The following is a 22,303-nucleotide window of genomic DNA, read 5'->3' as shown; positions in this document are numbered from 1 at the left end:
AGAGAGGGAAAGTAAGGGAGAAAAAGACAGGAATTTTTTTTTTTTTTGTAGCACATAAAAAAGTAAAGCCATAACAATTACCCAACTAATATGGCACCGAGAGGTCCCACCAGAGACTACTGCATGGTCCAGAATCCATTCACCAAATGGCAATACAGCAGCCCCGGTACTTTGCACCTGCTGATAGGACAGCCTCCTTACTGGTTAATCCAAGGTTCGGGTCCCTGACTATCGGGCGGATAACGTCAGCCCAGACGAAACGTTTACCTCCAGCACCCTTACTAGTGACATGGCCACAAGGATAGACAGAGACAGAAAAGTATCTGTTAACTGTGGCAAGCAAGGCCAAGGGTCAAAACATTATTAACATTATTATTATTACTAGTTGATTTGAGCGACTGCGGGGTCACTGGATCAATTATTATAATTAGAAAAATAAACAATTAAATTGGGGAAAAAATTGATTGATATATAATAATATTGCAAAAGGAATGTGAAAATAGATGTAAACTAGATTGTGTTGTTCTGAGACACGTAATGAGGTGACGTAAAGAAACGTAATGTAGATTTGGGGAGATTCTAGGAGTCGTTAGCTGGGCATCAGAGAGAACAGATGACATGGGAAGTGGCGTCACTTCGAACAGTCAAGATGCAAAGAACATGTAATCTCTGAAAATGCCGGCCAGATCGTGAGAATAAATGTTCATAAATAATTCCGGTATGTGTTGAAATAAGAACTTGTCTACAACTGTTTCGATATGTCCATGTCAATCGTTTCCTGTTAGAACTATTGCAGAAATGTTAAAATATACACACTAGACAATCAACTAAATAATACAACATATACGCATACACGCATTTACACGTACATGAATATACAGATAAAATATAAAACCCAACTATTAAACGTGTACGTTGTTATGGAATATATTCACATACAACATGACACGTTTTATATCTTCCACCTGACTATATAACAATGGTTATATTGTGCTCTAAATAAAAAACATTTATTTTAAACGCACACTTGTCATATTAAAGGACCTACTATTGATTTTATATGCTGGACCTTTTCTACTTGTGTGGTGATAATGGCTTCAATTTAAGTTTAAAAAGCAAAAGTCAAATTAAATTGTGTTCAATTCACACACACCCTCTGTCATATCAAAGAGGCTAGTGTTGATTTATATGTCAGGCCTTTCTGCTTGTATGATAATGGTAAGTTGTATAAGGTGTTAATTTTAGTCAAAATTGCCTGTTCCTTATTTTGTTTGATTTTTCAATTCTTGATACTTATCAATGACATTCTCATACAAACATACAAAACCTAAAACACTGTACATTTGTGCGAAATTTCAAAAAAGGAAAAACTGACCTAGCCGTTTACGAGTCCATAGGGAATGAACTTACACACACACAAACTTCCTTTTATATAATAGTAGAGATATTATAAAAATAATTTTATCGTGTGAGAAATGAGAAAATCTTTTGGTTCTTATTTAGAATTCGACTTAAAAAAAAAAAAAAAAAAAAAAAAAGATTACAGAAAATATAGATAAACTGCACCCATCACGGAACAAAGATGTCATATGTGACTTGTGAATTTGATATTGCCATGAAACTTCCGATGGAGGAAGCCAGTTCAACTTATACAAAGTGAATGCTGCTGGCACACATATGTGTGTGTGTGTATATATATATATATATATATATATATGTATGTACATATATGCGTGTAGGTCTTCCAAACAGCCTCAATATTTTATTTCACTCCTAATTTAACTATCGCTAGACATCACATTCCTCTTATGTTACCTAGTATCTCCTCTCCTCTCCTGATGAGAAGCATTAGGCTTCGAAATACCATGGTATGAGTTCTCACTTTTCCTACACCCCAATTGATGTATATACTTATCGAATAATCTATATATACTCCTATAAATTTGTTTTTCTTTTGTGTATTGATATTCATATTAAAAAACACGCTTTTCTATTTATTTAAAAAGAAAATACAATTTCCTTATATATTGCATTCACTAGGGAAAGATCTAGCTAATTTGCATATTCTTTTAAACATTTTAATTCCCTATAAGTGTTTTCGGTTTTCTTATGGGATGATCATCTAGACTTAACTATTACGTGTAATTATATTCATGCAGATATTCTACATGATTTATACTTGCATAAAAAGTTTACAGTAAACACAAAATTGTTTCCATATATATTTATGTATACATATTTTTTTTACTTTATTATATCTATAAAAAGTGAACGTGTCTGTGTACATTTCCCTACGCAATAACTGTCAATTTTAAGTCTACAGACTCGAAATTTGATATACAGGGTACTTTTTGATTGTCTAGCCTTAATTTAAACCTACGTCACTTCCGGTTTGGTGGTGGTCATAACAGCAAAGACGTCAGGCTTTTTTCCCCACTTCGCAGTACGGGTTCATGTCTGCCCCTTTTTTTTTTTTTATTCATTTGCAGGAGAAACATTAATAAGTTATAAGTTTTCATCAAATTTTCTTTTAACCCATTAATGCCCATATCCTTTTTTAAGGAGCATACATAAAATGTTTAATATTGACTGCACAGTTAGTTTTTTTGTTTTTGTTTTTTTCAGAAATATTTTTAATCAATACTAAATATCTGCGTATATTAGATTATAGGTAGAATTCATTTCATAACAATTTCATGTAATATTTTGAAGCAAAAAAATAAACATAAGTACCATACAAATTATCTAAAGAAAGAAAAAAAAAATGGGCGTTAATGTGTCAAAGAAAAAATGTTTCACGATTGCTGATAAATATTCAGAAAGAATACTTGTACTTATGACGACATTCACCTGGGATCGGTTGAGTCAGCTTCAAGTGAATTCACATTACAAGTAAAGGCAGCTCATCAAGGTCTGTTTGCTGCAGATTCCTCAGCACATATTAGCTTTAACCATTGCAAGCCACTGTAACATAGCACGGATGCATATTATGTAAATGAATGCAAAATGAATGCAAAACCCAAGTTGAAGTTATTTTCTATTCTTTGTCTTGGTTTCTTTTGCAAGTGAAACTGGACACAATGTGTGGTGGTTTTTGGACAACATTACTCTTCTTGCACCATCCTTGTAGCAATGTTGGTGCTTTTTCCTTGTGAAGGAGGTCAGTTGGTGTCATTTCAGAACATTCACAAATGACATTTCTTGCTAATAAAAATTTTAAAATAATCCAGAATGTTCCAGCTGTTTAAATAGACACACAGCGAAGTACATTTGTATGTTATTTTATCTTAAGTTGTATTTGCGTTTAAGATCTTGATTTTTGAAAAAAATTTTAAAATGAGATTTGATCATGTCAGAGGTAAGAGTTCCATTGTAGAGGCATTGATTTAATTTGAATAAACTAAAATATGCATCAGCTGCGTTTGAAAGGCAAATCACACTTTTCTCCAACTTTACAACATGGCAAGAAAGAAGAAGAAGATGTACAAAATACTGAGGATGGAGTTTGACTCCAAAATAAATTTAAATTATAAATTTCAAACAAGTAAAATATTTATTTTCTTAATATTGTGTTGGGATTTGGCTTTCAAATGCGCCCGATGCATATTATATTAAGATTTGATCATTTTTGGAAACTTAATTTCAAATACAACACAAAACATCTATTTACAAACGATCAAAAAAATAAAATATAGCCCATTCTCACAGGATCATCTGAAATTTCAAGTTTCAAAAATCAAATGTTGGCTTTTTGTACCAACTGTCATAGTTTTGCCACATCATGTAGGTCTGAAAAACTTGAAAGATGTTCTTTAAAAAGAGACCCCCCCCACACACACTCAATCTGTGGTGTAAATTCATTTCGCACAGCAGAAGGATTAAGAGAGCTTAACATTGTTTCAGTGACAAAATCGTGAAGAAAAGAAACTTTATCAGTGTGGAATTCATAAACCTGTACAGATTTATTTCAACAAATTGTATTTACAATAAATACGAAAGAAATCGAGATCTTTACAACAATTTTCTTTTTTCTAGAAATGATGCAGCTCGGAGAAGAAAGAGAGATAGCAAGAAAGAAAGAGTCCCTGAGTTGCTGGCAGTTGTTACCTACCCGACACATCTTCAATTTAGGAGGGTTAGGGTTGACGGTAGTGGTGGTGGTGGTGATGTCGACTGATGCCGCTAGGAAAGATGACTCAACAATGCTGATGGTGATGTTCCCAAATTAGCAAGAATGGCGGTCCTACCAGAATTAACAAACAGACAACAAGGAAAGATGGTGACTTGCGTAAATCCTTGATCCAATGGAATGGCCTCCAGTAAAGACGATGACAGACCAATTGATGTTGAGAAAACATTTCCAAGTGAAAAAGTTCCGATGTGAAATTCCTTTAAAAAACAAAGTCCTGAAATGGTGAGGGACCGAGGTGATGATGCTCACTCCCAGGATTAAAATGGAATCCAGTGAAAAGATGGTTACCATGGTGATGTTGAGGCAATAGTTGGGCGCCGCTAATTGGCAGTAGAAGAGCAGATGGAGATGCATGGGTGATCCATATTGAAAATATAAGCAGAATAATCATAAAAAAAAAAAAAACATTTTTTTTTTTTTTCTAATTGCACTTGGATGACCCATGAAATTAACCCCAAACAGGCACAGGTGGGGTTCACACACAATCTTCCACTGGACTCATTTCAGAGATTCTGATTTTCAAAGCATTCAGGAATCTTCAGGATATATACAGTCCGAGCTGCTGATATGGAATATATCTGTTTTGGAAAAAAAATAGAAATCTTTGGGCATTATTAACATGTAAAGAGAAACTTTGCACGTTTGAGGAGCTTTTGTTGATGGAGGCGGAAGCCAAATACAAATTTGGTGGATGAACGACAGCTTTTAATGGGTTTAGCAGACTAAAGAAAAACTTAAAGGAGGGCAGGGGGAAGAAAAAAAAAAAAAAAAAAAAAAGGAGGTTTTTGAAGATGAAGAAAGAAAGAAAATGGCTTTTGCTAAAACCCAGAGGTGAAAGAGAAAATCACACTTGAGGGCCGTGCGGAATTCTACACCAGAGGGGAATAAGGTGACAGAATCGAGACATGACCAACACGTGTTAAGAAGTAGCGATAATTTGACACTGAGATATTCCAATCATTTTCTTTTTTCTTTTACATTTCTGAAAGGTAAAAAAAAAAGAAAAAAAAAAAAAAAAGGAAAAAAAAAAAGCACCCTGCCACCCCTATTTTTGATGAATGGGCAGCATGGCGATTTTTTTTCAAAAAGGGGAGGGGGCAGCAGGTTGATAAACTACAACGCCTGCACTGCTGCCATGCTCTGCTTGCAATCCACCTTGGTGTGGTCCTCGTTTAGTACCAAACCCTTATCCACAAGGAACTGCACGGTGTCGTCTCGGTTAGGAAACGACAACTCACTCTGGATGTAATCTATCTGCAGCATGGGACGATACCTAATACGTGGTTTACGTGTATTGTGGTTTGGAGAAGAGGGCAAACGGACGGGTCAGCAAGGATGAAAAAAGAAGAAAAGAACAGGTTAGCATTTCTCATTACAAAACTGTAAACCTTGGTACAAGATTAATACATGGCAGACGTTTTACGCTTTAAAGAAAGGAAAAAAACCCAAGAAAATCAATGTTTTTTTTACCAAATATTACATTCTAACAGCAACTTACCTGTAGGGAAAAGAAAAAAAGGGAGGGGGACGCTAAAGACAATGATCAAAACACATCAAGCAAAATAGATTTCGTCACTACAAAATACTCACCAAGAGGGGAAAAAATATGTCCAACTTACCTTTCCATTAAAAAAAGAAGAAAAAAAGTGCAAATCTCAGAAACAAGATTTTGTTTAAGACAGTTCTATTGAACCTGTTCATCGTATTTCATGTTTATGGTGTAATGAGAATTATTACTATGTCTTATGACACCATAATATTGTTTTTAGTATGGCCTTTCTCCTGTTTCGCCCTCTAATATAACCGAAAGAAGCTGAAATCTTGGAAAACTATCTGAATTAGTGTGTTGGTATACATGTTTTAAATTTCATTAAAATCAAATACATACATTTGATTTTTAAGTGGGTTCTGTACCTATAGGTCTTTTACAGGTGGGAGCATGTAGATATTTAACAGATGGAGATTCAAGACCATGTCTATGGTTTTCCCCAGAAAATTTTGTACACACGATTTAAATTTCATAAAAGTATGATATTTTTGAAGAGAGTTATGCTCTTCTAGCTTCCTTAGAAATTCAGGAACACTTCCATTGTCTTCCTCAGCAAATTTTACATAATACACTTTTAGACTTTATGTAGAGTCTCTAACTTTCTTTATTTCTATAGGAAACATAGAGACATTGAATATGTGTGTGTGTGTGTGTAGTCTAGCGGCACTGATGAGTTGTGAAACAACGAAACAGGTCTGTATGTCGATGACTAAAATATATTTTATAAAGCTCCCCTCTTTGGTAGAGCACTCTCGAAAATTATCTTACTCGCTACTTAATTTAGCTGAAATAATGCGAAGCTCGCGATTTGTTTACAAACAAACGTTTGAGCCCTCTATGAGTAGCGGACCGATGTTTATTTAAATAATCGTTCGGACAGGTTAATTTCGGCCACCGATTCCGTAGTCAAGGGGTAGGACTGCCGACTGTCATCACGACGGTTCTAGGTTCGATCCTCGGCTTGGGAGAGGTGTTAGTCTAGCGGCACTGATGAGTTGTGAAACAACGAAACAGGTCTGTATGTCGATGACTAAAATATATTTTATATATATATATATATATATATATATATATATATATATATATATACATACACACACACACTGGTGATAATATAAAAATAAACTTGACATATTAAATTGCAAATTATGGATAATTAGAACAAAAAAAAATTTTCTCAAAGGAATACTTAAACATGTATTTTGTATTTAATCATACAAAATACATGCTTAAATATTCTTTTAAGAAATTTTTTTTTGTTCTAATTATCCATAATTTGCAATTTAATATGTCAAGTTTTTTTTTTACTGTTTCTATCACTTTTGCTTATGTGTTGTTTGCCCTCCCTTCACTCTTATTTCATATTTTGTGCGTATCACTTGTTAGCAATCTAAAGAAATTAAACAAGGAGACTTCAATTATTCAACAAAATGAAATATCCCCACTTGTAATAGCACTATTTAATCCATGGCAAGAAAAGAGAGATAATGAGCAGACAAATAGATAATTTTGGATTCAAACAATTCAACTCCAACTAAACCAATTTGTTTTAAAAGGGAGTCAAGTGGATTTGTTCCAAGATAAAAATAGCACAATGAAACTCGAATGTGCATGAAGAATATCTTTGGTTTTAAAAGATAACAAGGAGCAGCAAAATTTGCTTCACGCAATTTTGTTGATTTGAGCAACAAAAATGAAAAATAAAATAAAATCAAAATTCCTCAACAAATATCCAAACACGGTTTCATTTGAATATGTACAATAAATATAGAAGAGTGAAATGAACGATTTGTTTCATGAATAAAAAATTTTAAAAAAATTAAAAACTTGAGAAAATATAAAAAAAAAATTTAAAAAGTGAATATAAAAATAAAAAATGAATAAAGAAAATAAAATGAATAAAAAATAAGATCTCTGAAGAGAATAATTGCATGAATTTGTTCACTTTCATTATCATTCAGTACTAATACAAAAAACAACACAATAACAAATTAACAGAGAGAGCACATATTTTACATATAAGAAGGTTTGCAATGTGGTAGAGGAAAATAATAAGTGATATTCTTATGTAATGAAACAAATTAATTCTATTTAAGTATTTAATAAACAATGTCTCATGAAATCACTTATAATAATAGCAATAACCACTTTTATCTAGAAACAAAAAAATCTAACATGAAGAATTAACTATGCAATAATGTTATAAACATGTTCATTTATTTTTTAATGAAACAGATTTTTTTCAACTAAGATAAAAATAAATAGCACTCACGTTGAAAATTTTAACCGTTGAATAAATTTAAAAATATTGGTAAAATAATAAACTTCAAAGGTCATTTTTGTGGTCTATTCGCATTAATGTACTCTGATATTGTAATTATATAGGTAGATGTTTAAGAACCAACAGGAATTGATATAATTAATGATCAAAGATAAGAAATATTAGTTATCTGAATATGCAATTTTTTGAGATTTTTAAAAACTAAACCATGAAGGGGGGGGGGCAAAAGCAAAAAGATTAAGATGAAGATAAAAATCCGGGTTTGATGAAAATATTCACAGCTGAAAGAGAAGACAATTTAATGGTTTTTAAAGTAAAGACTCCTATAGAAATAGGTATGGTCTGATTTTGTCTATGTTATCCATATGTCATTCTTATTGCCATGACAAAATGTAAATTTTTACTTAAAAGTAAATATATCCTTAAACATTATATATCAATAATTCATAATGTGAAAAGAAAATAGATTTTTGCTAATATAGTTGTTTTTAATTATATTTTTTAATTATGTTTTACAAAATTTCTGGATTCTTTTTTAATTACTGAATATTTTAATTTTCAAAGAAACCTTTTCTAACAATTAGTGTTCATACAAATAAAAGCAGTCTAAATTTCTATACAGAATAATGTAATAGTGTTAATTTTTATTTTCTTAATCAAAATATTTAAAAATATAGCACAAAAAATATGAAAAACTTTAGTTTAATTATTTAATTTGGCAAAATTTGTACAAGTTTAACCAATTTTTTTCCTTTTTTTTTTTTTTTTTTTTTTTACAGAAAATAGGGACATTTACTTGTTTGTTTTGATTAATTTACTTATTAGAAAACTTTAAATGTTTAATTGTTAGAATAGCCTTAAAAAGAAATTTTGAGGAAAGAAGGTTTTCATCTAAAAAAAATTTTTAATGCATAATGAAAATCTGTTCTAGCAAAAATTTACTTTCACCATGACTAATGTTTGTGAAAAATTTCAAAAAAATCCAAGTCGTGATTACTGAGAAAAGTATGAACAAACAAACGAGTGATTTACTAGGTCCTTTGTTAGGGGACCAAAACGAGAGAGAGAGAGAGAGAGAGAGAGAAAAAGTAAATCTTTTTTCTTGATTTATATTGGCCACCTTTCATTTTCTTCCAGATCATCACGTTCTTCATAAATGATTGAAACAGGCTATAATTTATTGTTTAATATACATTTTTAACTTAAACATAGTTTTCAGTAATAAATATGGTTTTGAAGTGATGAAATTAAAAGAAAAGAAAGGTGTTTGAGACAAATTTCAATGAAAAGAAAAACATTATTTGCCTAAAACTATCATGGAAAGTTTATGATATCCTAAGTCATAAATATCAAGACATTGGTGAAATATCTTAACAATTAATTTAAATTTGATAATTATTTATCAATATATGGCTATTTTAACATTCTTTTAACAGTAAAGTAAAATTAAAATTTATTAATAAAATATTCAGATTTCACAAAATACAGTGATTGTTTCCGTTAAAAAAATAAAAAAATTATGTTATAAGTAATTTTTGTTTGTTAATAAATGTTGGATTTTACTCTTTCCAGAAAATGTTAAAATGTAAATACATAGTTTTTAAAGTTGTCATAAAAACTAAGTTCAAGTGCATCAGTTTTTGTCAATAATACCTACTACAGAATAAGGAGTCAAGTTAATGGTGTCAGAGTCAACAAGTAAACAGAACAGTAAATAAGACGTCAAGTCATTTAAGACATTGGAAAATTAAAAATTTTCCCATTAACTTCAAAAAGAAAATATACAGAAGACCAACAACATCGAATTAAAGAAACATTGAAAATTGCAAGAAATTGAACTCTGATAATGATGTCCAGAAGTGTTCAGTAAAAATGAAAAAAGATAAAGACATAAAAAGAGAAAGCAAAAAAGTCAAGATTAACAAACTACATTAATAGGAAAGTGAAAGATTTACAACAAAGAAAACCTAAAGAATCAAATAATTTGAATAATAAACATCAAATTGATTTTTTGTTAAAAAAACTTTCAACAGTAAATAAACAGAAAAAAATGTACTAAAAAAAACAATGTAGTGTTTTTGACGAAATTAGATGAGGATAAAAAATTACGAAAATTGTTGTTCGATTACTACAATCACTGCAATAAAACAAATTATTTTAATTACCCCCCCCAAAAAAAATATCATTATCAAAGATTGTAGTGCATACATTTTTGTTTAATCAAGAAAGGATTTCTCTTAAAATTAATTTTATTTTTTTAGTTTATGCATGCATAGCATTGGTCGGAAGTTTTTATTTTTAACTTTGCAGTTTATGTTTGTTTATAACAAATTATCAATTTTTCTTAAAATTAGGATTTTGACAAATGTAATTAATGTAGTATTCATTATTGGAATCAAATTGTCATAAAACTATGATTTTTTTTTGTTTTCATCTTCTCTATTTGCACCCAATAATTTTATAAACTCCAAAATGTTAACAGTTTTAATATATGAGAATTTACTAAGAATTTTAAAAACAGTCCAAGTTTTTTCAATTGTCAAAAGATAACAATGTAATTCATCCTCAAAATTAAAATGGGCAATATGTTTACCAAATAAAAACTAAAATGCATCCTGGTAAATTTAATTTCACAATTAAATAAAAAAAATTAATGTATGGTTATCAAAATTATGCAGTTGTGAGGAAATGTGTAAAGTTGTCTTAAATTGTATCAATATCGATTAAGAAAAATTCTATTCACCATATCCATGTGATAATTCACCCATTCCAACTAAAAAAATTCTTAGTGTGAAAATTTCACTGCTAAAACAAAGAGGAAAGACAGGAAAGAAAAAGGGAAAAGGACAGGAAAGAAAAAGGAAAAGGACAGAACAGAAAAAGGACAGAAAAGAAAAAGACAGAAAAGAAAAAGGAAAAGGACAGGAAAGAAAAAGGAAAAGGACAGGAAAGAAAAAGGAAAAGGACAGGAAAGAAAAAGGAAAAGGACAGGAAAGAAAAAGGAAAAGGACAGGAAAGAAAAAGGAAAAGGACAGGAAAGAAAAAGGAAAAGACAGGAAAGAAAAAAGAAAAAGACAGGAAAGAAAAAGACAGCAAGAAAAAAGAAAAAGAAAGCAAGAAAAAAGAAAAAGAAAGCAAGAAAAAAGAAAAAGAAAAAGACAGCAAGAAAAAAGAAAAAGACGGCAAGAAAAAATAAAAAGAAAAAGACGGCAAGAAAAAATAAAAAGAAAAAGACAGGAAAGAAAAAAGAAAAAGACAGGAAAGAAAAAGGAAAAAGACAGGAAAGAAAAAGGAAAAAGACAGGAAAGAAAAAGGAAAAAGACAGGAAAGAAAAAGGAAGGAAAAAGGAAAGAAAAAGGAAAAAGGAAAGAAAAAGGCAGGAAAGAAAAAGGAAAAAAACAGGAAAGAAAAAAGAAAAAGACAGCAAGAAAAAAGAAAAAGACAGCAAGAAAAAAGAAAAAGAAAGGAAAAAAGAAAAAGACAGAAAAAAAAACACTTCTATTAAATCTTTTCACATGAAAAATGATACTGAAATAATTAAGTAAAAAAAAAAAAATCTTTCTTTTGGGATTATATTTCTCTGTTGAAATAATCCATTCTTTTTTTCTATACAGTAGAAAAAGTACAAAATTCACACAATGGAAAGCTATGTAGCCAGTCAAGTGTAACATGGTTTATCTATCGATTGGCTTTGGGGTAGAGAGTCGTTGGCATCACAAACTAATAGAAATTCATAACCAATCAAATCATGTGACAAATGACTACAAAAATATCAGGTGTAGAATCAACTATTATAATAAACTATAATATATATATATTAATAACTGGTAGGAAATTATTGTTAGAGAAATGGATTTTGGAAAGGTTTCATTGCCCCAAACAACTTATCTTTACTGAATATATTTTAGCAGAATAAAAAAAAATAAAAATTAAACATTACAAAACCTAAGCTTTCGCAAGTTTAATTATACACACAAAACAATATTTAAATAAATCAAGGGAGATAACTCTAACTTACCCCTCCTTCATGGAACAACTACACTATAATAATGAAATTCGAAATTTTTAATATTGAATTTCAAGGCAAACTAATTATCAAGGCAAACTTAATTATCGTAACAGTAATGTATATATCCAAAAGTTATGAAAAACGATAAGGTAGAAATTTTTTTTTTAAAGAAAACAAAGTGTTAACAATCATAAATGCCTTGTTTTTAGCATAAGTGAGTTACTTCCCTTGTTAGGTCACGTATACTTGAAGAAATATGGCGAGCATTTACAGTAAAGATTGAAAACTTTTTTTTGTTTTAAATAAAGTCAATTAAGTAGATATACTTGATTTTAGTTAAAATTGACAAAGTTAGTTGAGACCATTATTTTATTTATTTATTTTTTTAATTTCGAATTTCACTATTATAGTGTAGTTGCAACATTTAGAATTGAACAGGACTGGCAAGTTGCAGTAACCCTTAAGTAATTCAAAAAAGAGAGAGAGAAAATTCAAACTTTCTTCTATATTTATATTGGCTACTTTTCATTTCCCTCCCAGTCATCATTTGTTCTGTTCACGTTCTGCATAAACAATTAAAACAGACTATAATTTACTGTTTTATGTTTAATATATATTATATATACTGTATAATATTATGTTTACTATATATATTATATATACTGTATAATATTATGTTTACTATATATATTATATATACTATATCTATGTTTAATACATGTATTTCTTTAGCTAAAGTATAGTTTCAAGTAATAAATATGGTTTTGGAATAATGAAATCAAGCTAAAATGCATTTTTCACTATAATTTGCTGCCAATTTTTAAGAACTGATAAACCAGAAAATTTAAATTTAAAGAAAAATCAAAAAGGAAAAAAAAAAAAAAAGAAAAGACGAGGGATAGATGAGAGATGGTCGTACATATTAAAGTGGAAGAAGTTGTACTGAAATACATACGATTTGACAATGGTTTTTAACGCAGACTTTCTGACTCTTTCCACGAACCAATCCATAAGATACCCGGACATTTTGGGTGCACAACGGTAGAGCTTAAAGAATTTGTGATAATTATTTAACGCCCAAGCAGATCTCACTTCTAATGAATGACAGACACATTCGTCTTTTCTATGTAAAGGTTTTAAAGAAGAAAGAGCAGTAGTTAAATCTAAAGGCAAAGTTAAGGAAAAACAATTAAAATATTTAAATGAAAACATTTAAAACAATTAAAATGACAAGTAGGATTTCTTAACAGAAATAAAAAATATTCAAATATTTCTTTTAGTAAATTGTCTAAAATCTTATTTCAACCAACATTCATAAAAATATATAAAATTATAAATCTAAAAGTGTTAGAAACAAATTTCGCACACACACTTTGCAGACTGATATACGAGTATGTCACTCACACATTCATCAATGACGCAACGGTTATTTGCTCATCTTAGTTTTCGATTTGTCTGACAGAACGTCTCTACTTCCTGTTTCACATTCTTCTTTCCGCTTCCGTTCTCTATCTCTCTTTTTGCCTGAACCACTGATGCGATCAGATGTACATTTCTTTTGCCGCAGCAAGTGTATACCTTCATTTTAAGGTAGAAATGCAAGACAGCAATCAACAGAATAATTGCATCTTTCCCAAGGTAAGACGACACAAACAATAATACAATGAACTAAATCATGATTTCAACATGGTAACATCAAAGAACTTATACGTATGTTGATGTGCGGAAAACACATCGTACAAATATTAATTTACTTGTTTAAATAAATGTTTGCTTTTATATAATATATCTAGTCTTTAACATCCTCCCTTTTGATGTCACTCCTTTAAATGTACTTTCCTTAATGTTGTCATTCCTTTTTATCCAAAGTCGTATGAACACGTACATCTAACATATACAAGTAATAATATTATAGTATTATAATTTAATAGTATTATTATAATTTATTAGTATTTAATATATTATTATTATAATATGAACACGTATATCTAACATATACAAGTAACGGTGACAAGTATCCCTCTCCTCAACATGCATACCAACCTTTCACAATACTCACAATACAAATTTAACACTTTTGGAAAGAAAAGGTTGACCAATAATTGAGGTTTTTGCAAAATTCAATGTGCAGCTCTAAGATGTTTTAGCTGAATACAGCTCCTCCAAAGAAGCCACCCTAAGTCTCCACTATAGCCTCCAGACAGGACCCAAACCGACACCACATAGCTTTCAGAGTATTCTTAAAGAGATGCATGAGCACCAGTTTAATCCTGGCATCAGCCTGTCCTTGTCATAGGCGACACTGTTCATGTTTTTCTTAACTGTGTCTCATATCATAGTCATCACATCATAAGGGTTGCAACTAAGCAAGTTATGATGGGGCAAATATTCCGATCGGTGAAGTTCTGAAAGCTCTCAGACAAGCACTTCTGTGTTTTCTGAAGGTGTGAAATGGAGAAAAATCTTTCTGCCACTCTCTCCATCTCGACAACAGTGCATAGCAACTAAACATAGTCATCTGAATTTAATCAGATTCGTTTTTTGAAGATGTAGGGGAGAAGCCTATTGACTTCACTGTAAATATATTTAAAACTGTCACAGTTTGAAGGAACTTGGTTTTTATAACGTGCAAAACTATGCAGAGAGAAAAGTTAGTCATCTATTTTGCATGTTGTGCAACTAGTTCTGAGGATGTTTGACTATGACCTTGTTGAGACATTTCTTGGCAGTGAGTAGTTGACCCTTGTGACTCTTGATTGAAGAGTAGCCAAGATCGTTGTTCAGCGGGGTTTTTTCAGTCACCACACTAAGATGTTTACACTTGATATCATCAGTATTTATTTTTCAACTTTGACAATTTCTTGCAGATAAAAAGTGATAATACTTGCTACAAGTCCACAACTGTCACAATTCTTTACCTCACATCTCACGGCCTTCAAGAAATATTGAAATACTGCAGCTAAGATTTTTGAATCCGGTAGGTTCCAATATTCGGGTGCTTAACAATGTTCAGCTCCCAAACCCACAAATAGTATGCAGAAATATTTAACAGTAGCAATAATAACACTTGCCCGATCCCAAACACACACAAAACCAAAGGATACCAAGAGTATTAGAAGTGAAGATGTAATAAAGAATCCTGTAGGCAGTGAATTCGGCCACATTTCCCGAATGTCCCTCGTGGTAAAGCAATTTCAGTTGGGTCTGGCATTGGTTGAACTCTTCATGATCACCCTAAAATAAAGAAGACTTATTGTAAAAATTTTTTGAAAATAAAAACTGGAAAATTAAAGAATCAAGCGAATTTAATTATACATATGTATACTTAAAATTTAACGTTGGAAAGACTAGACAAGTGCAAAATTGATTTTAACATATCTATTTATTAAAATTAAATTCATTTTTTAAACAATTTTCGAATAGTAAAATATTCTTATATATATGCGTTTAGCTATATTTTTATAAGTAGATATTTTAATACCTACAGACACTAGTGTTTCATGCTTATGCAATCATCAGTGTATGAAGTAATAATTATTACCAGTTGGGAGATTCAAACCTAGTCAAAGTCACCCTCGACTCCATAGGCTAACAAAAATTAACACAAGGATTGAGGGAAATTAAATAGCTATTTCATCTAACTACATAAAATGTTATAAAAAGATATTTTTTATGTATTGATTTTCAGTATTTACTTCAACAACGCTCAATACTTTAGTAGAGCTAGACAGTTTATATAAAGTTAAAAAATAAGTTTCTATGATAGATGAACTTTTTTTATTCAGAAGTTCCTGGTTTAATCAAAGAGAAGTAAACAGTTTTTGAATCACTTAAAAGTTGTGCTTAAGTAAAATACATTTCTAAAAACTGGGATAAAATAATTCAGGTAATCACGACATAAAAAGAATATTTTAAATAACTATCAGGTATTAACAACGTTTCTCATTTATTGTATAAAAAAGATGGAAATGTGTAACACACATGCTCTATGTAGAATATTGACCATTTTGGATTAACATATACCACTTACCAAATGTAATGCTGTATTATTATTTCATTGGTCTTGGCAAACATCGAGTTTCTTGTCTCGTATGCAACAAACCACTTCAAACAGAACACTCATTTAAATACACTTGATCTATTATCAATATTATTGCTCTATTATAGATAACATTAACCTAAAATTATAAGTCAAAACTATAAGTTAATTTTATCTGTAAACTCAAAACATTCTTTGCTAAAGTTAACTATTAAGTTTATATATAGTATTAGCATTATATAATTATAATTATAGTATAATATATAGTATTATACTATATATATATATATATATATATATATATATATATACTATCTATAGTATTAACATTTAGATATTTTTTCTTTTAAATTTGTAACAATTCTAATAATTCTATTTCTAAGGCAAAAATGATAAAAATTCAACTTACTTTCTCCATGGCAATTCTTGCATGCGTTTCATATACTCTCACAGTAAATGTATCTCGGATTCCTTGCAACTGTTAAAAAATCATATACAAAGTAATTTAAGATGAGGAGGGGGATGAGATATCAGATGAAGGTCCTACAAAAAAATGACGTCACAAATCTCTATACTACTTGTGCTAGCTTGCTTGTCACTGTGTATACTTGACATAAAGGTTTTAAATAATAGGAAGAAAGGTGAATAGCATAAACAAAAGGTGAATGAAAAGCAAAATAGGAGAAATGGAATGATGTAAATAAAAGAGGAAGGAGAGGGAAGGAAGAAAAGAGTAGATAGAAAGAGTATTATGACACAAGAGTTCATTAAATATCTACAAAACTTGACTTTTTGTTGTTTTGCTTTCGAATTATTTTAATGCTGAATCTAATAATTTTGAAAAACATTCTTTAAGTCCTTTATATGTTCAAATATTTCTTTATGATATTTCGTTGGATTGTTTTGCAAAAGTAAAATGATTTTGTTTTTGCAGAACATGATCGAGTTTGGCAACATAAAAAGGGGAAAAAAATGCAAATAAATAAAAATAATGTTTTGTGCATTTTTGGTCAGAAAGCCAGTATTTTCAGATAGCTTGCTTTGGTAGCAGCAAATGCCTCAACAGATGTTACCACTCTGGGCCAAAGTGAACCTGTGAGCAAAGGTAACTAAGAGGCAACTCCACATTCCCCACAGCCTCCATATATGTCCTTACCATCGGACGTCTTTTAAGGTCACATCCAGGATTTTTTTCAGTAATTTACATCATTACATACATCTCAACGCTTTTATAATTTGACCTTCCTCTCACCATCTAAAAGCATTCACGTACAGATGATGTAAACCACATCAGATTTTAGCAGTAAATATTCCATATACCTATAGAAAAATACTGACCCAGTGGATCACAGGTGGTATAGTAGCTAATAAAAAAAAAACAACTAATATTATTAGAATTTGAAAATTTAACACAAGAGAAAATTATATAATCAATAAAAATCGAGATGTTTCTAATATTCAAAGAATAGTTTGATGCTCATTTGTTACATGATAAATGGTTGGCCCCTTTTCATGTAAGTAAAAAAATAGGGAATTAGTTAAATGTAAATATGAAATAGGATAGTCAAGGATTCGAACTTGCAAAGCTAGATTTGGAGTTTAAAATTACAATCATAAGTTAAAATAAATACAGAATGTTATTGAAATAAGGAATTGCAATTGTTTAGCTTATATATTTGTATATGGAAAAGGAATTTTGTAAAAATGTTATTTGAAAAATAGGTTACTGAACTCGGGGTCATGTCAAGTTTGGCAACGTGATGCAGGTCATGCAACGTGCTTTATGAGCAGATGTTTAATTATGTGATGACATGACGAGTTCTCAATATAGGAAAGAGTTCGAAGTTAGAGAGAGTTAGATCAGTCAGATCAGAGATGTCCAGACCGATTCTCGGCACCCTCTGGAAGCGAGGAGGGTTTTAGAAATAACCATGTAAAGAAACTTTGAATTCCTCACGTGAAATCATGGGCCGGTCATGAATAAAGGACGTCATCATCTTTGTGTATCTGCATCTTCTGTGCTCATCATTACGAGAAAGATAACGTGCTTATATTATATGCACAACTGTCAAAACGTAAATGTCAAACCCACTATCTCTCGGTCTATCTATCAAGATATTCATAAATCTCCTCTCACTGAATTGGTTCTCTTGTAGTAACATGTACACTGTCTATTATATATATACAGAAGTCTCTCTCTCTTTATATATACCTGTTTATGTCTCACCAATATGCTATCTCTTATAACATGAACATCTTAAGGCATATGAACACTCAACACTAAGACTCTTCAAAGACTGTCTCTAGATATAACTCTAAGACTCTAAAATCTGTCTCTAAGACTCTCACAAATATGAACAACAACAAATAACATCAGTCCATCTTCGAATAAGAATTACATAACAATTTATGTTTGCATAGCCATGTTGGAATTCAATCCGTGCAGCCTGAAGATGACACTAGGACTACTAAAAGAAAAACATTGACATACCGAAGATTCACACATTGAAGAAATTTATTTTCTTACCAATTTATTCAGACGTTTGAATGAACCCTTAGAACCTTCAATCAACATTTTCGTTCAAAGCTTGGGGCATATGTTGCCACAATTTATTAGTTTATCAACTACTACCCCTGTCCCCAACCTTTGGACAAGGTACAAAATAAAATTTCTAACCTAATAGATCACACTGTCTGCTAAACTTGTTTCTGTCACATCGCCAGGGCTGAATCACTGCGCCTGTTCTATAAACATTCGGCAGAGTTTACCCCAACGAACTTACTGCACTTATAACACCTCAATGAAAATATCCCCAACCTACCTGATTAGCAACAAAATCCCACCCCTTCACAATAATTGCTCTTAGATGTCAGAACACTTATTATCCTGAATTGTGAAGATATCTGCACTTCGCACGGGACATTGCTACTGATATTTTTGTATTCTGCAGGTACCTGAGCAAACAACAAAATCCCGACCTTAAACTTTGACCTTGAAAAATGGTGTGCACCATTTCTAGGTCAGAGACTATCATGTCATGTTTGGTCATGATCTATCCAGTGGTGTGTGCTGTAGAAGAGTATACATACATAGGCTATGATCTTAACCTTTGACAATAACCTTGAAAAATGGTGCACCATTTCTAGGCGGGGGATCATCATCATCATCATTCCAGGTTTAGTCATGATCAGTTCAATGGTGTGGGCTGTAGGAGAGTTGTACACACAGACATACACACGAATGCTACAAGAGTTCCTTCGCTACTCCCTGTTTCCTAATGGTAGAAACATGCAGAAATTTCAATGTTATGTGAACAAAATCTTGCTGTCAAACTTCACATCCAATCGTCTCCAAATAAAACTTGCCTCCTCATGGTAGCCCACTACAATTCAGTGACAAGATGCTTTTATTATTTTTTTTAGGGAAGAGGTGGGAGTAGGTAAAAAAAAAAAAAATTCCCCCATCAACTAACACAACGAGAGCCTCTGGTATCTTTCAGACAAATCCTTTTCATATAATTATACAAATCACAAAGCTAGAAATATAGATAACCTTTTAAGCTTTCACAGGAATGGTGAACATGTACTAGAATTTAAACGGATCATCCGTATTAATAGGACGACTAAATAGTATTAAAATCACTTGTATCCAATGAAACGTATTCTTCTCTAAATAGATGACTGCTTGATCACAAGTTTCATGTCATCACGTGAACAGACATTCATTTAAAATCTTTTACATACTTTGTAAGATTTTAATAAATTTATGATTTTACCATTAAAATGAATGTTAATTAAAAGATCTTAAAAACAATTTACTTTTATGGGATTTTTTAAAAATATTTGCATATCAACTTTTTTTTTTTTTTTTTTTTTTTTTTAAATTGCTTACGGTTAAATCTTGTCGAATTGATTTTAGTTGTTCACAGGCATAATTGTAATCAGATTTGCCTCGCCAATGATCCTGTACCATAATTAGCGACTTCTTCAATACCTCAGTAGGACGAATTGTAGCTGGATCAGGAGCCTAGAAATAAAAAAAATAAAATGTGTGCTTAATATATATATATATATATATATATATATATATATATATATATATATATATATATATATATATATAATATATTCAGACAGCTGTTTTATCATTTTATAACTCATCAGTGTGGCCTAGATATAATTGCTATGTGTTAGGACACACAAATGTTCAGGATAGTGTCTGAGAGGTTTCCTCTGCCCACTGTTAGAAGAAAACCTTATATAATTGTTATGGTGATTGTTGCTTTATTATTCTTTTGAGTTAGTGTGTTTTTTTAGAGAGTTAGATTGGTTCTATAGAAAGCCTTTCCTAACTTTAAAAAAACATTGCTTGAAAATTTTTAAATCTATGTTGGACAAATTGATTTATTACATGTATTATTTAACAAGCAAGGAGACCATACGTTGCCCAGGATTAAATGATGATTAATGAATGTTTCACACTCCCATATTTTTTATTGTCATCGAAATCACTGAAATTGTCCATCTTTAAACTGATTGATTGCCTGCTCTAGTTTTGAGACCCATCGGAGTGCACTGGGAGGAAGCTTCACATGCTTCCCTAGTGATTTAATCCACAATACATTGTAGTCGTCATTGCACTGTAGAGAACCTTCTATTAATTTTATAAAATTATTTTTTATATAATGGCTTTAATTTAAGTTTAAAATGAAAAGTCAAGTATCATGGTGCAATTGAGCTTTAAACAGAAACATTCATTTTGAATTCCTCTTTGTCATATCAAAGAGGCCTACTGTTAATTTTATATGTCCGGCCTTTTAGCTTGTGTGGTAATAAACTTTTTAAATGCACTTGTGATGTTAGGCTGTGTTAGAACTTTGATCAAAATCATCTGTTCCTTTTTTTTTCATCAGATTTCAATTATCAATACTTATCGAAGACGCTTATCTAAGAACACTGCCAGGCACAAAGTACCTATGTGTGAAATTTCATAAAAACCAGCCAAGTCATTTTAGAGTTCATACATAGAGACTCTCACAAAACACACAAAAGTTCCTGTTCTTGTAGAGATATTAAGAAAAAAAGAAAAAAGAATCATGTCAGTTGACAAGTTTTATTCTTTAAGGATAAAATTTAAGGATGAACTTTGCAATGTGTGTGTGTATATATATATATATATATATATATATATATATATATGGCATATTTATATTAAAAACCAGACATTCTGATAGTTCACTTTTTACATGTTCTTTTTTGTGCAACAAAAGGGTGAAAATAAAGAATTTTAAAAATGGTCAAAATTCATATCAACAAACAGATGCATGTAATGTTTTGTTCATTTTCAAGAATGAATAAAAAAGTTAAAATTTCAAAATTTACATTCAACATTTTAAATGTTTTATCTCTATATAAATAAAATGAACTCATTTTTTCCCCCGTCTGATTTTGACATTAATAGGATTAAAAATCAAGATATTTCATGCAAATATAATATGCACAAACGGCAGAACAATATCTGAGGTGTGTTATAGGCTTATTATTTCTCAAATTCCTCGATAATCTTAGATTTCTATACTTTTTCTGCTGAGAAGTCACGGCCAAAATCGGTTAAGATCAATGGAAGTGGTAAAATATTTTCTCTCTTATTCCTCCTCCCCCTGCCACCACTTAACACCGTTTGGGGATCGTTCACAAGGAACAGTTGAGAAGAGAACACCGGTTTGGCTTCGTAGTTCTTTCATGTGAAGTTATCATTAAAATCACTAAACTAAGCTGCAGTGCTCTGTGGCGTAGTGGTTAGCGTGCTGGACAATTCACATTATATTTTCACGTTCGCGCCGACCTACCGTAGTCGTTTTTTTTTTTTTTTTTTTTTTTTCCTAAACAACTGGAATGGACTTTTCTTGGTGGCCAAACTGTTAACGTTGCAGATTGTTTTTTTTTTTTTTTTTTTTTCACACTTTATTTTCCTACTTTTACTCATGACTCCGGGTTTGATCCTTCCTACTTACCTACCATAACATTTTTTAAAACTCCCCCCCCCCCGTCCCGGAAACAAACACTCGGGCAACGCCGGGTACCCCCGCTAGTTTAGAATAATATTCCAGATACATGGAATGATTAAGAAAAATTTTAAATAAATTAAAAAAAAAAAAAAAGGAACAATCTGTCATTTGCTTCTTGACAATTATTTCCATTTGTTGGATATTCATTTTAGAAATATTAAAACA

General features: G+C 30.9%; 1 protein-coding gene across 2 annotated transcripts in view; it reads right to left on the bottom strand.

Annotated features, from left to right (window-relative positions):
- Window positions 1-3,928: 3,928 nt before the first annotated feature.
- Window positions 3,929-22,303, bottom strand: part of LOC145284903 (leukocyte receptor cluster member 8 homolog) — a 61,470-nt gene continuing 43,095 nt past the window's right edge. Inside the window, exons 12-16 of one of the 2 annotated variants that reach the window (XM_080133980.1) lie at window positions 19,963-20,097; window positions 16,480-16,548; window positions 15,136-15,265; window positions 12,987-13,194; window positions 3,929-5,465 (exon numbers count right to left, since the gene is read on the bottom strand). In XM_080133980.1, the coding sequence (XP_079990106.1) occupies window positions 5,306-5,465; window positions 12,987-13,194; window positions 15,136-15,265; window positions 16,480-16,548; window positions 19,963-20,097 (702 nt within the window). In that variant the 3' untranslated portion in view covers window positions 3,929-5,305. The remainder of the gene's footprint in view (window positions 5,466-12,986; window positions 13,195-15,135; window positions 15,266-16,479; window positions 16,549-19,962; window positions 20,098-22,303) is intronic. The other variant, XM_080133981.1, reaches the window with a different exon arrangement.

This window comes from Euprymna scolopes, chromosome 9, assembly GCF_053919585.1.
Source record: "Euprymna scolopes isolate OS-2025 chromosome 9, ASM5391958v1, whole genome shotgun sequence".
Classification (NCBI taxonomy): domain Eukaryota; kingdom Metazoa; phylum Mollusca; class Cephalopoda; order Sepiida; family Sepiolidae; genus Euprymna; species Euprymna scolopes.
Note: the sequence above shows the minus strand (reverse complement) of the source record. Positions and strands in the feature narration are given on the sequence as shown.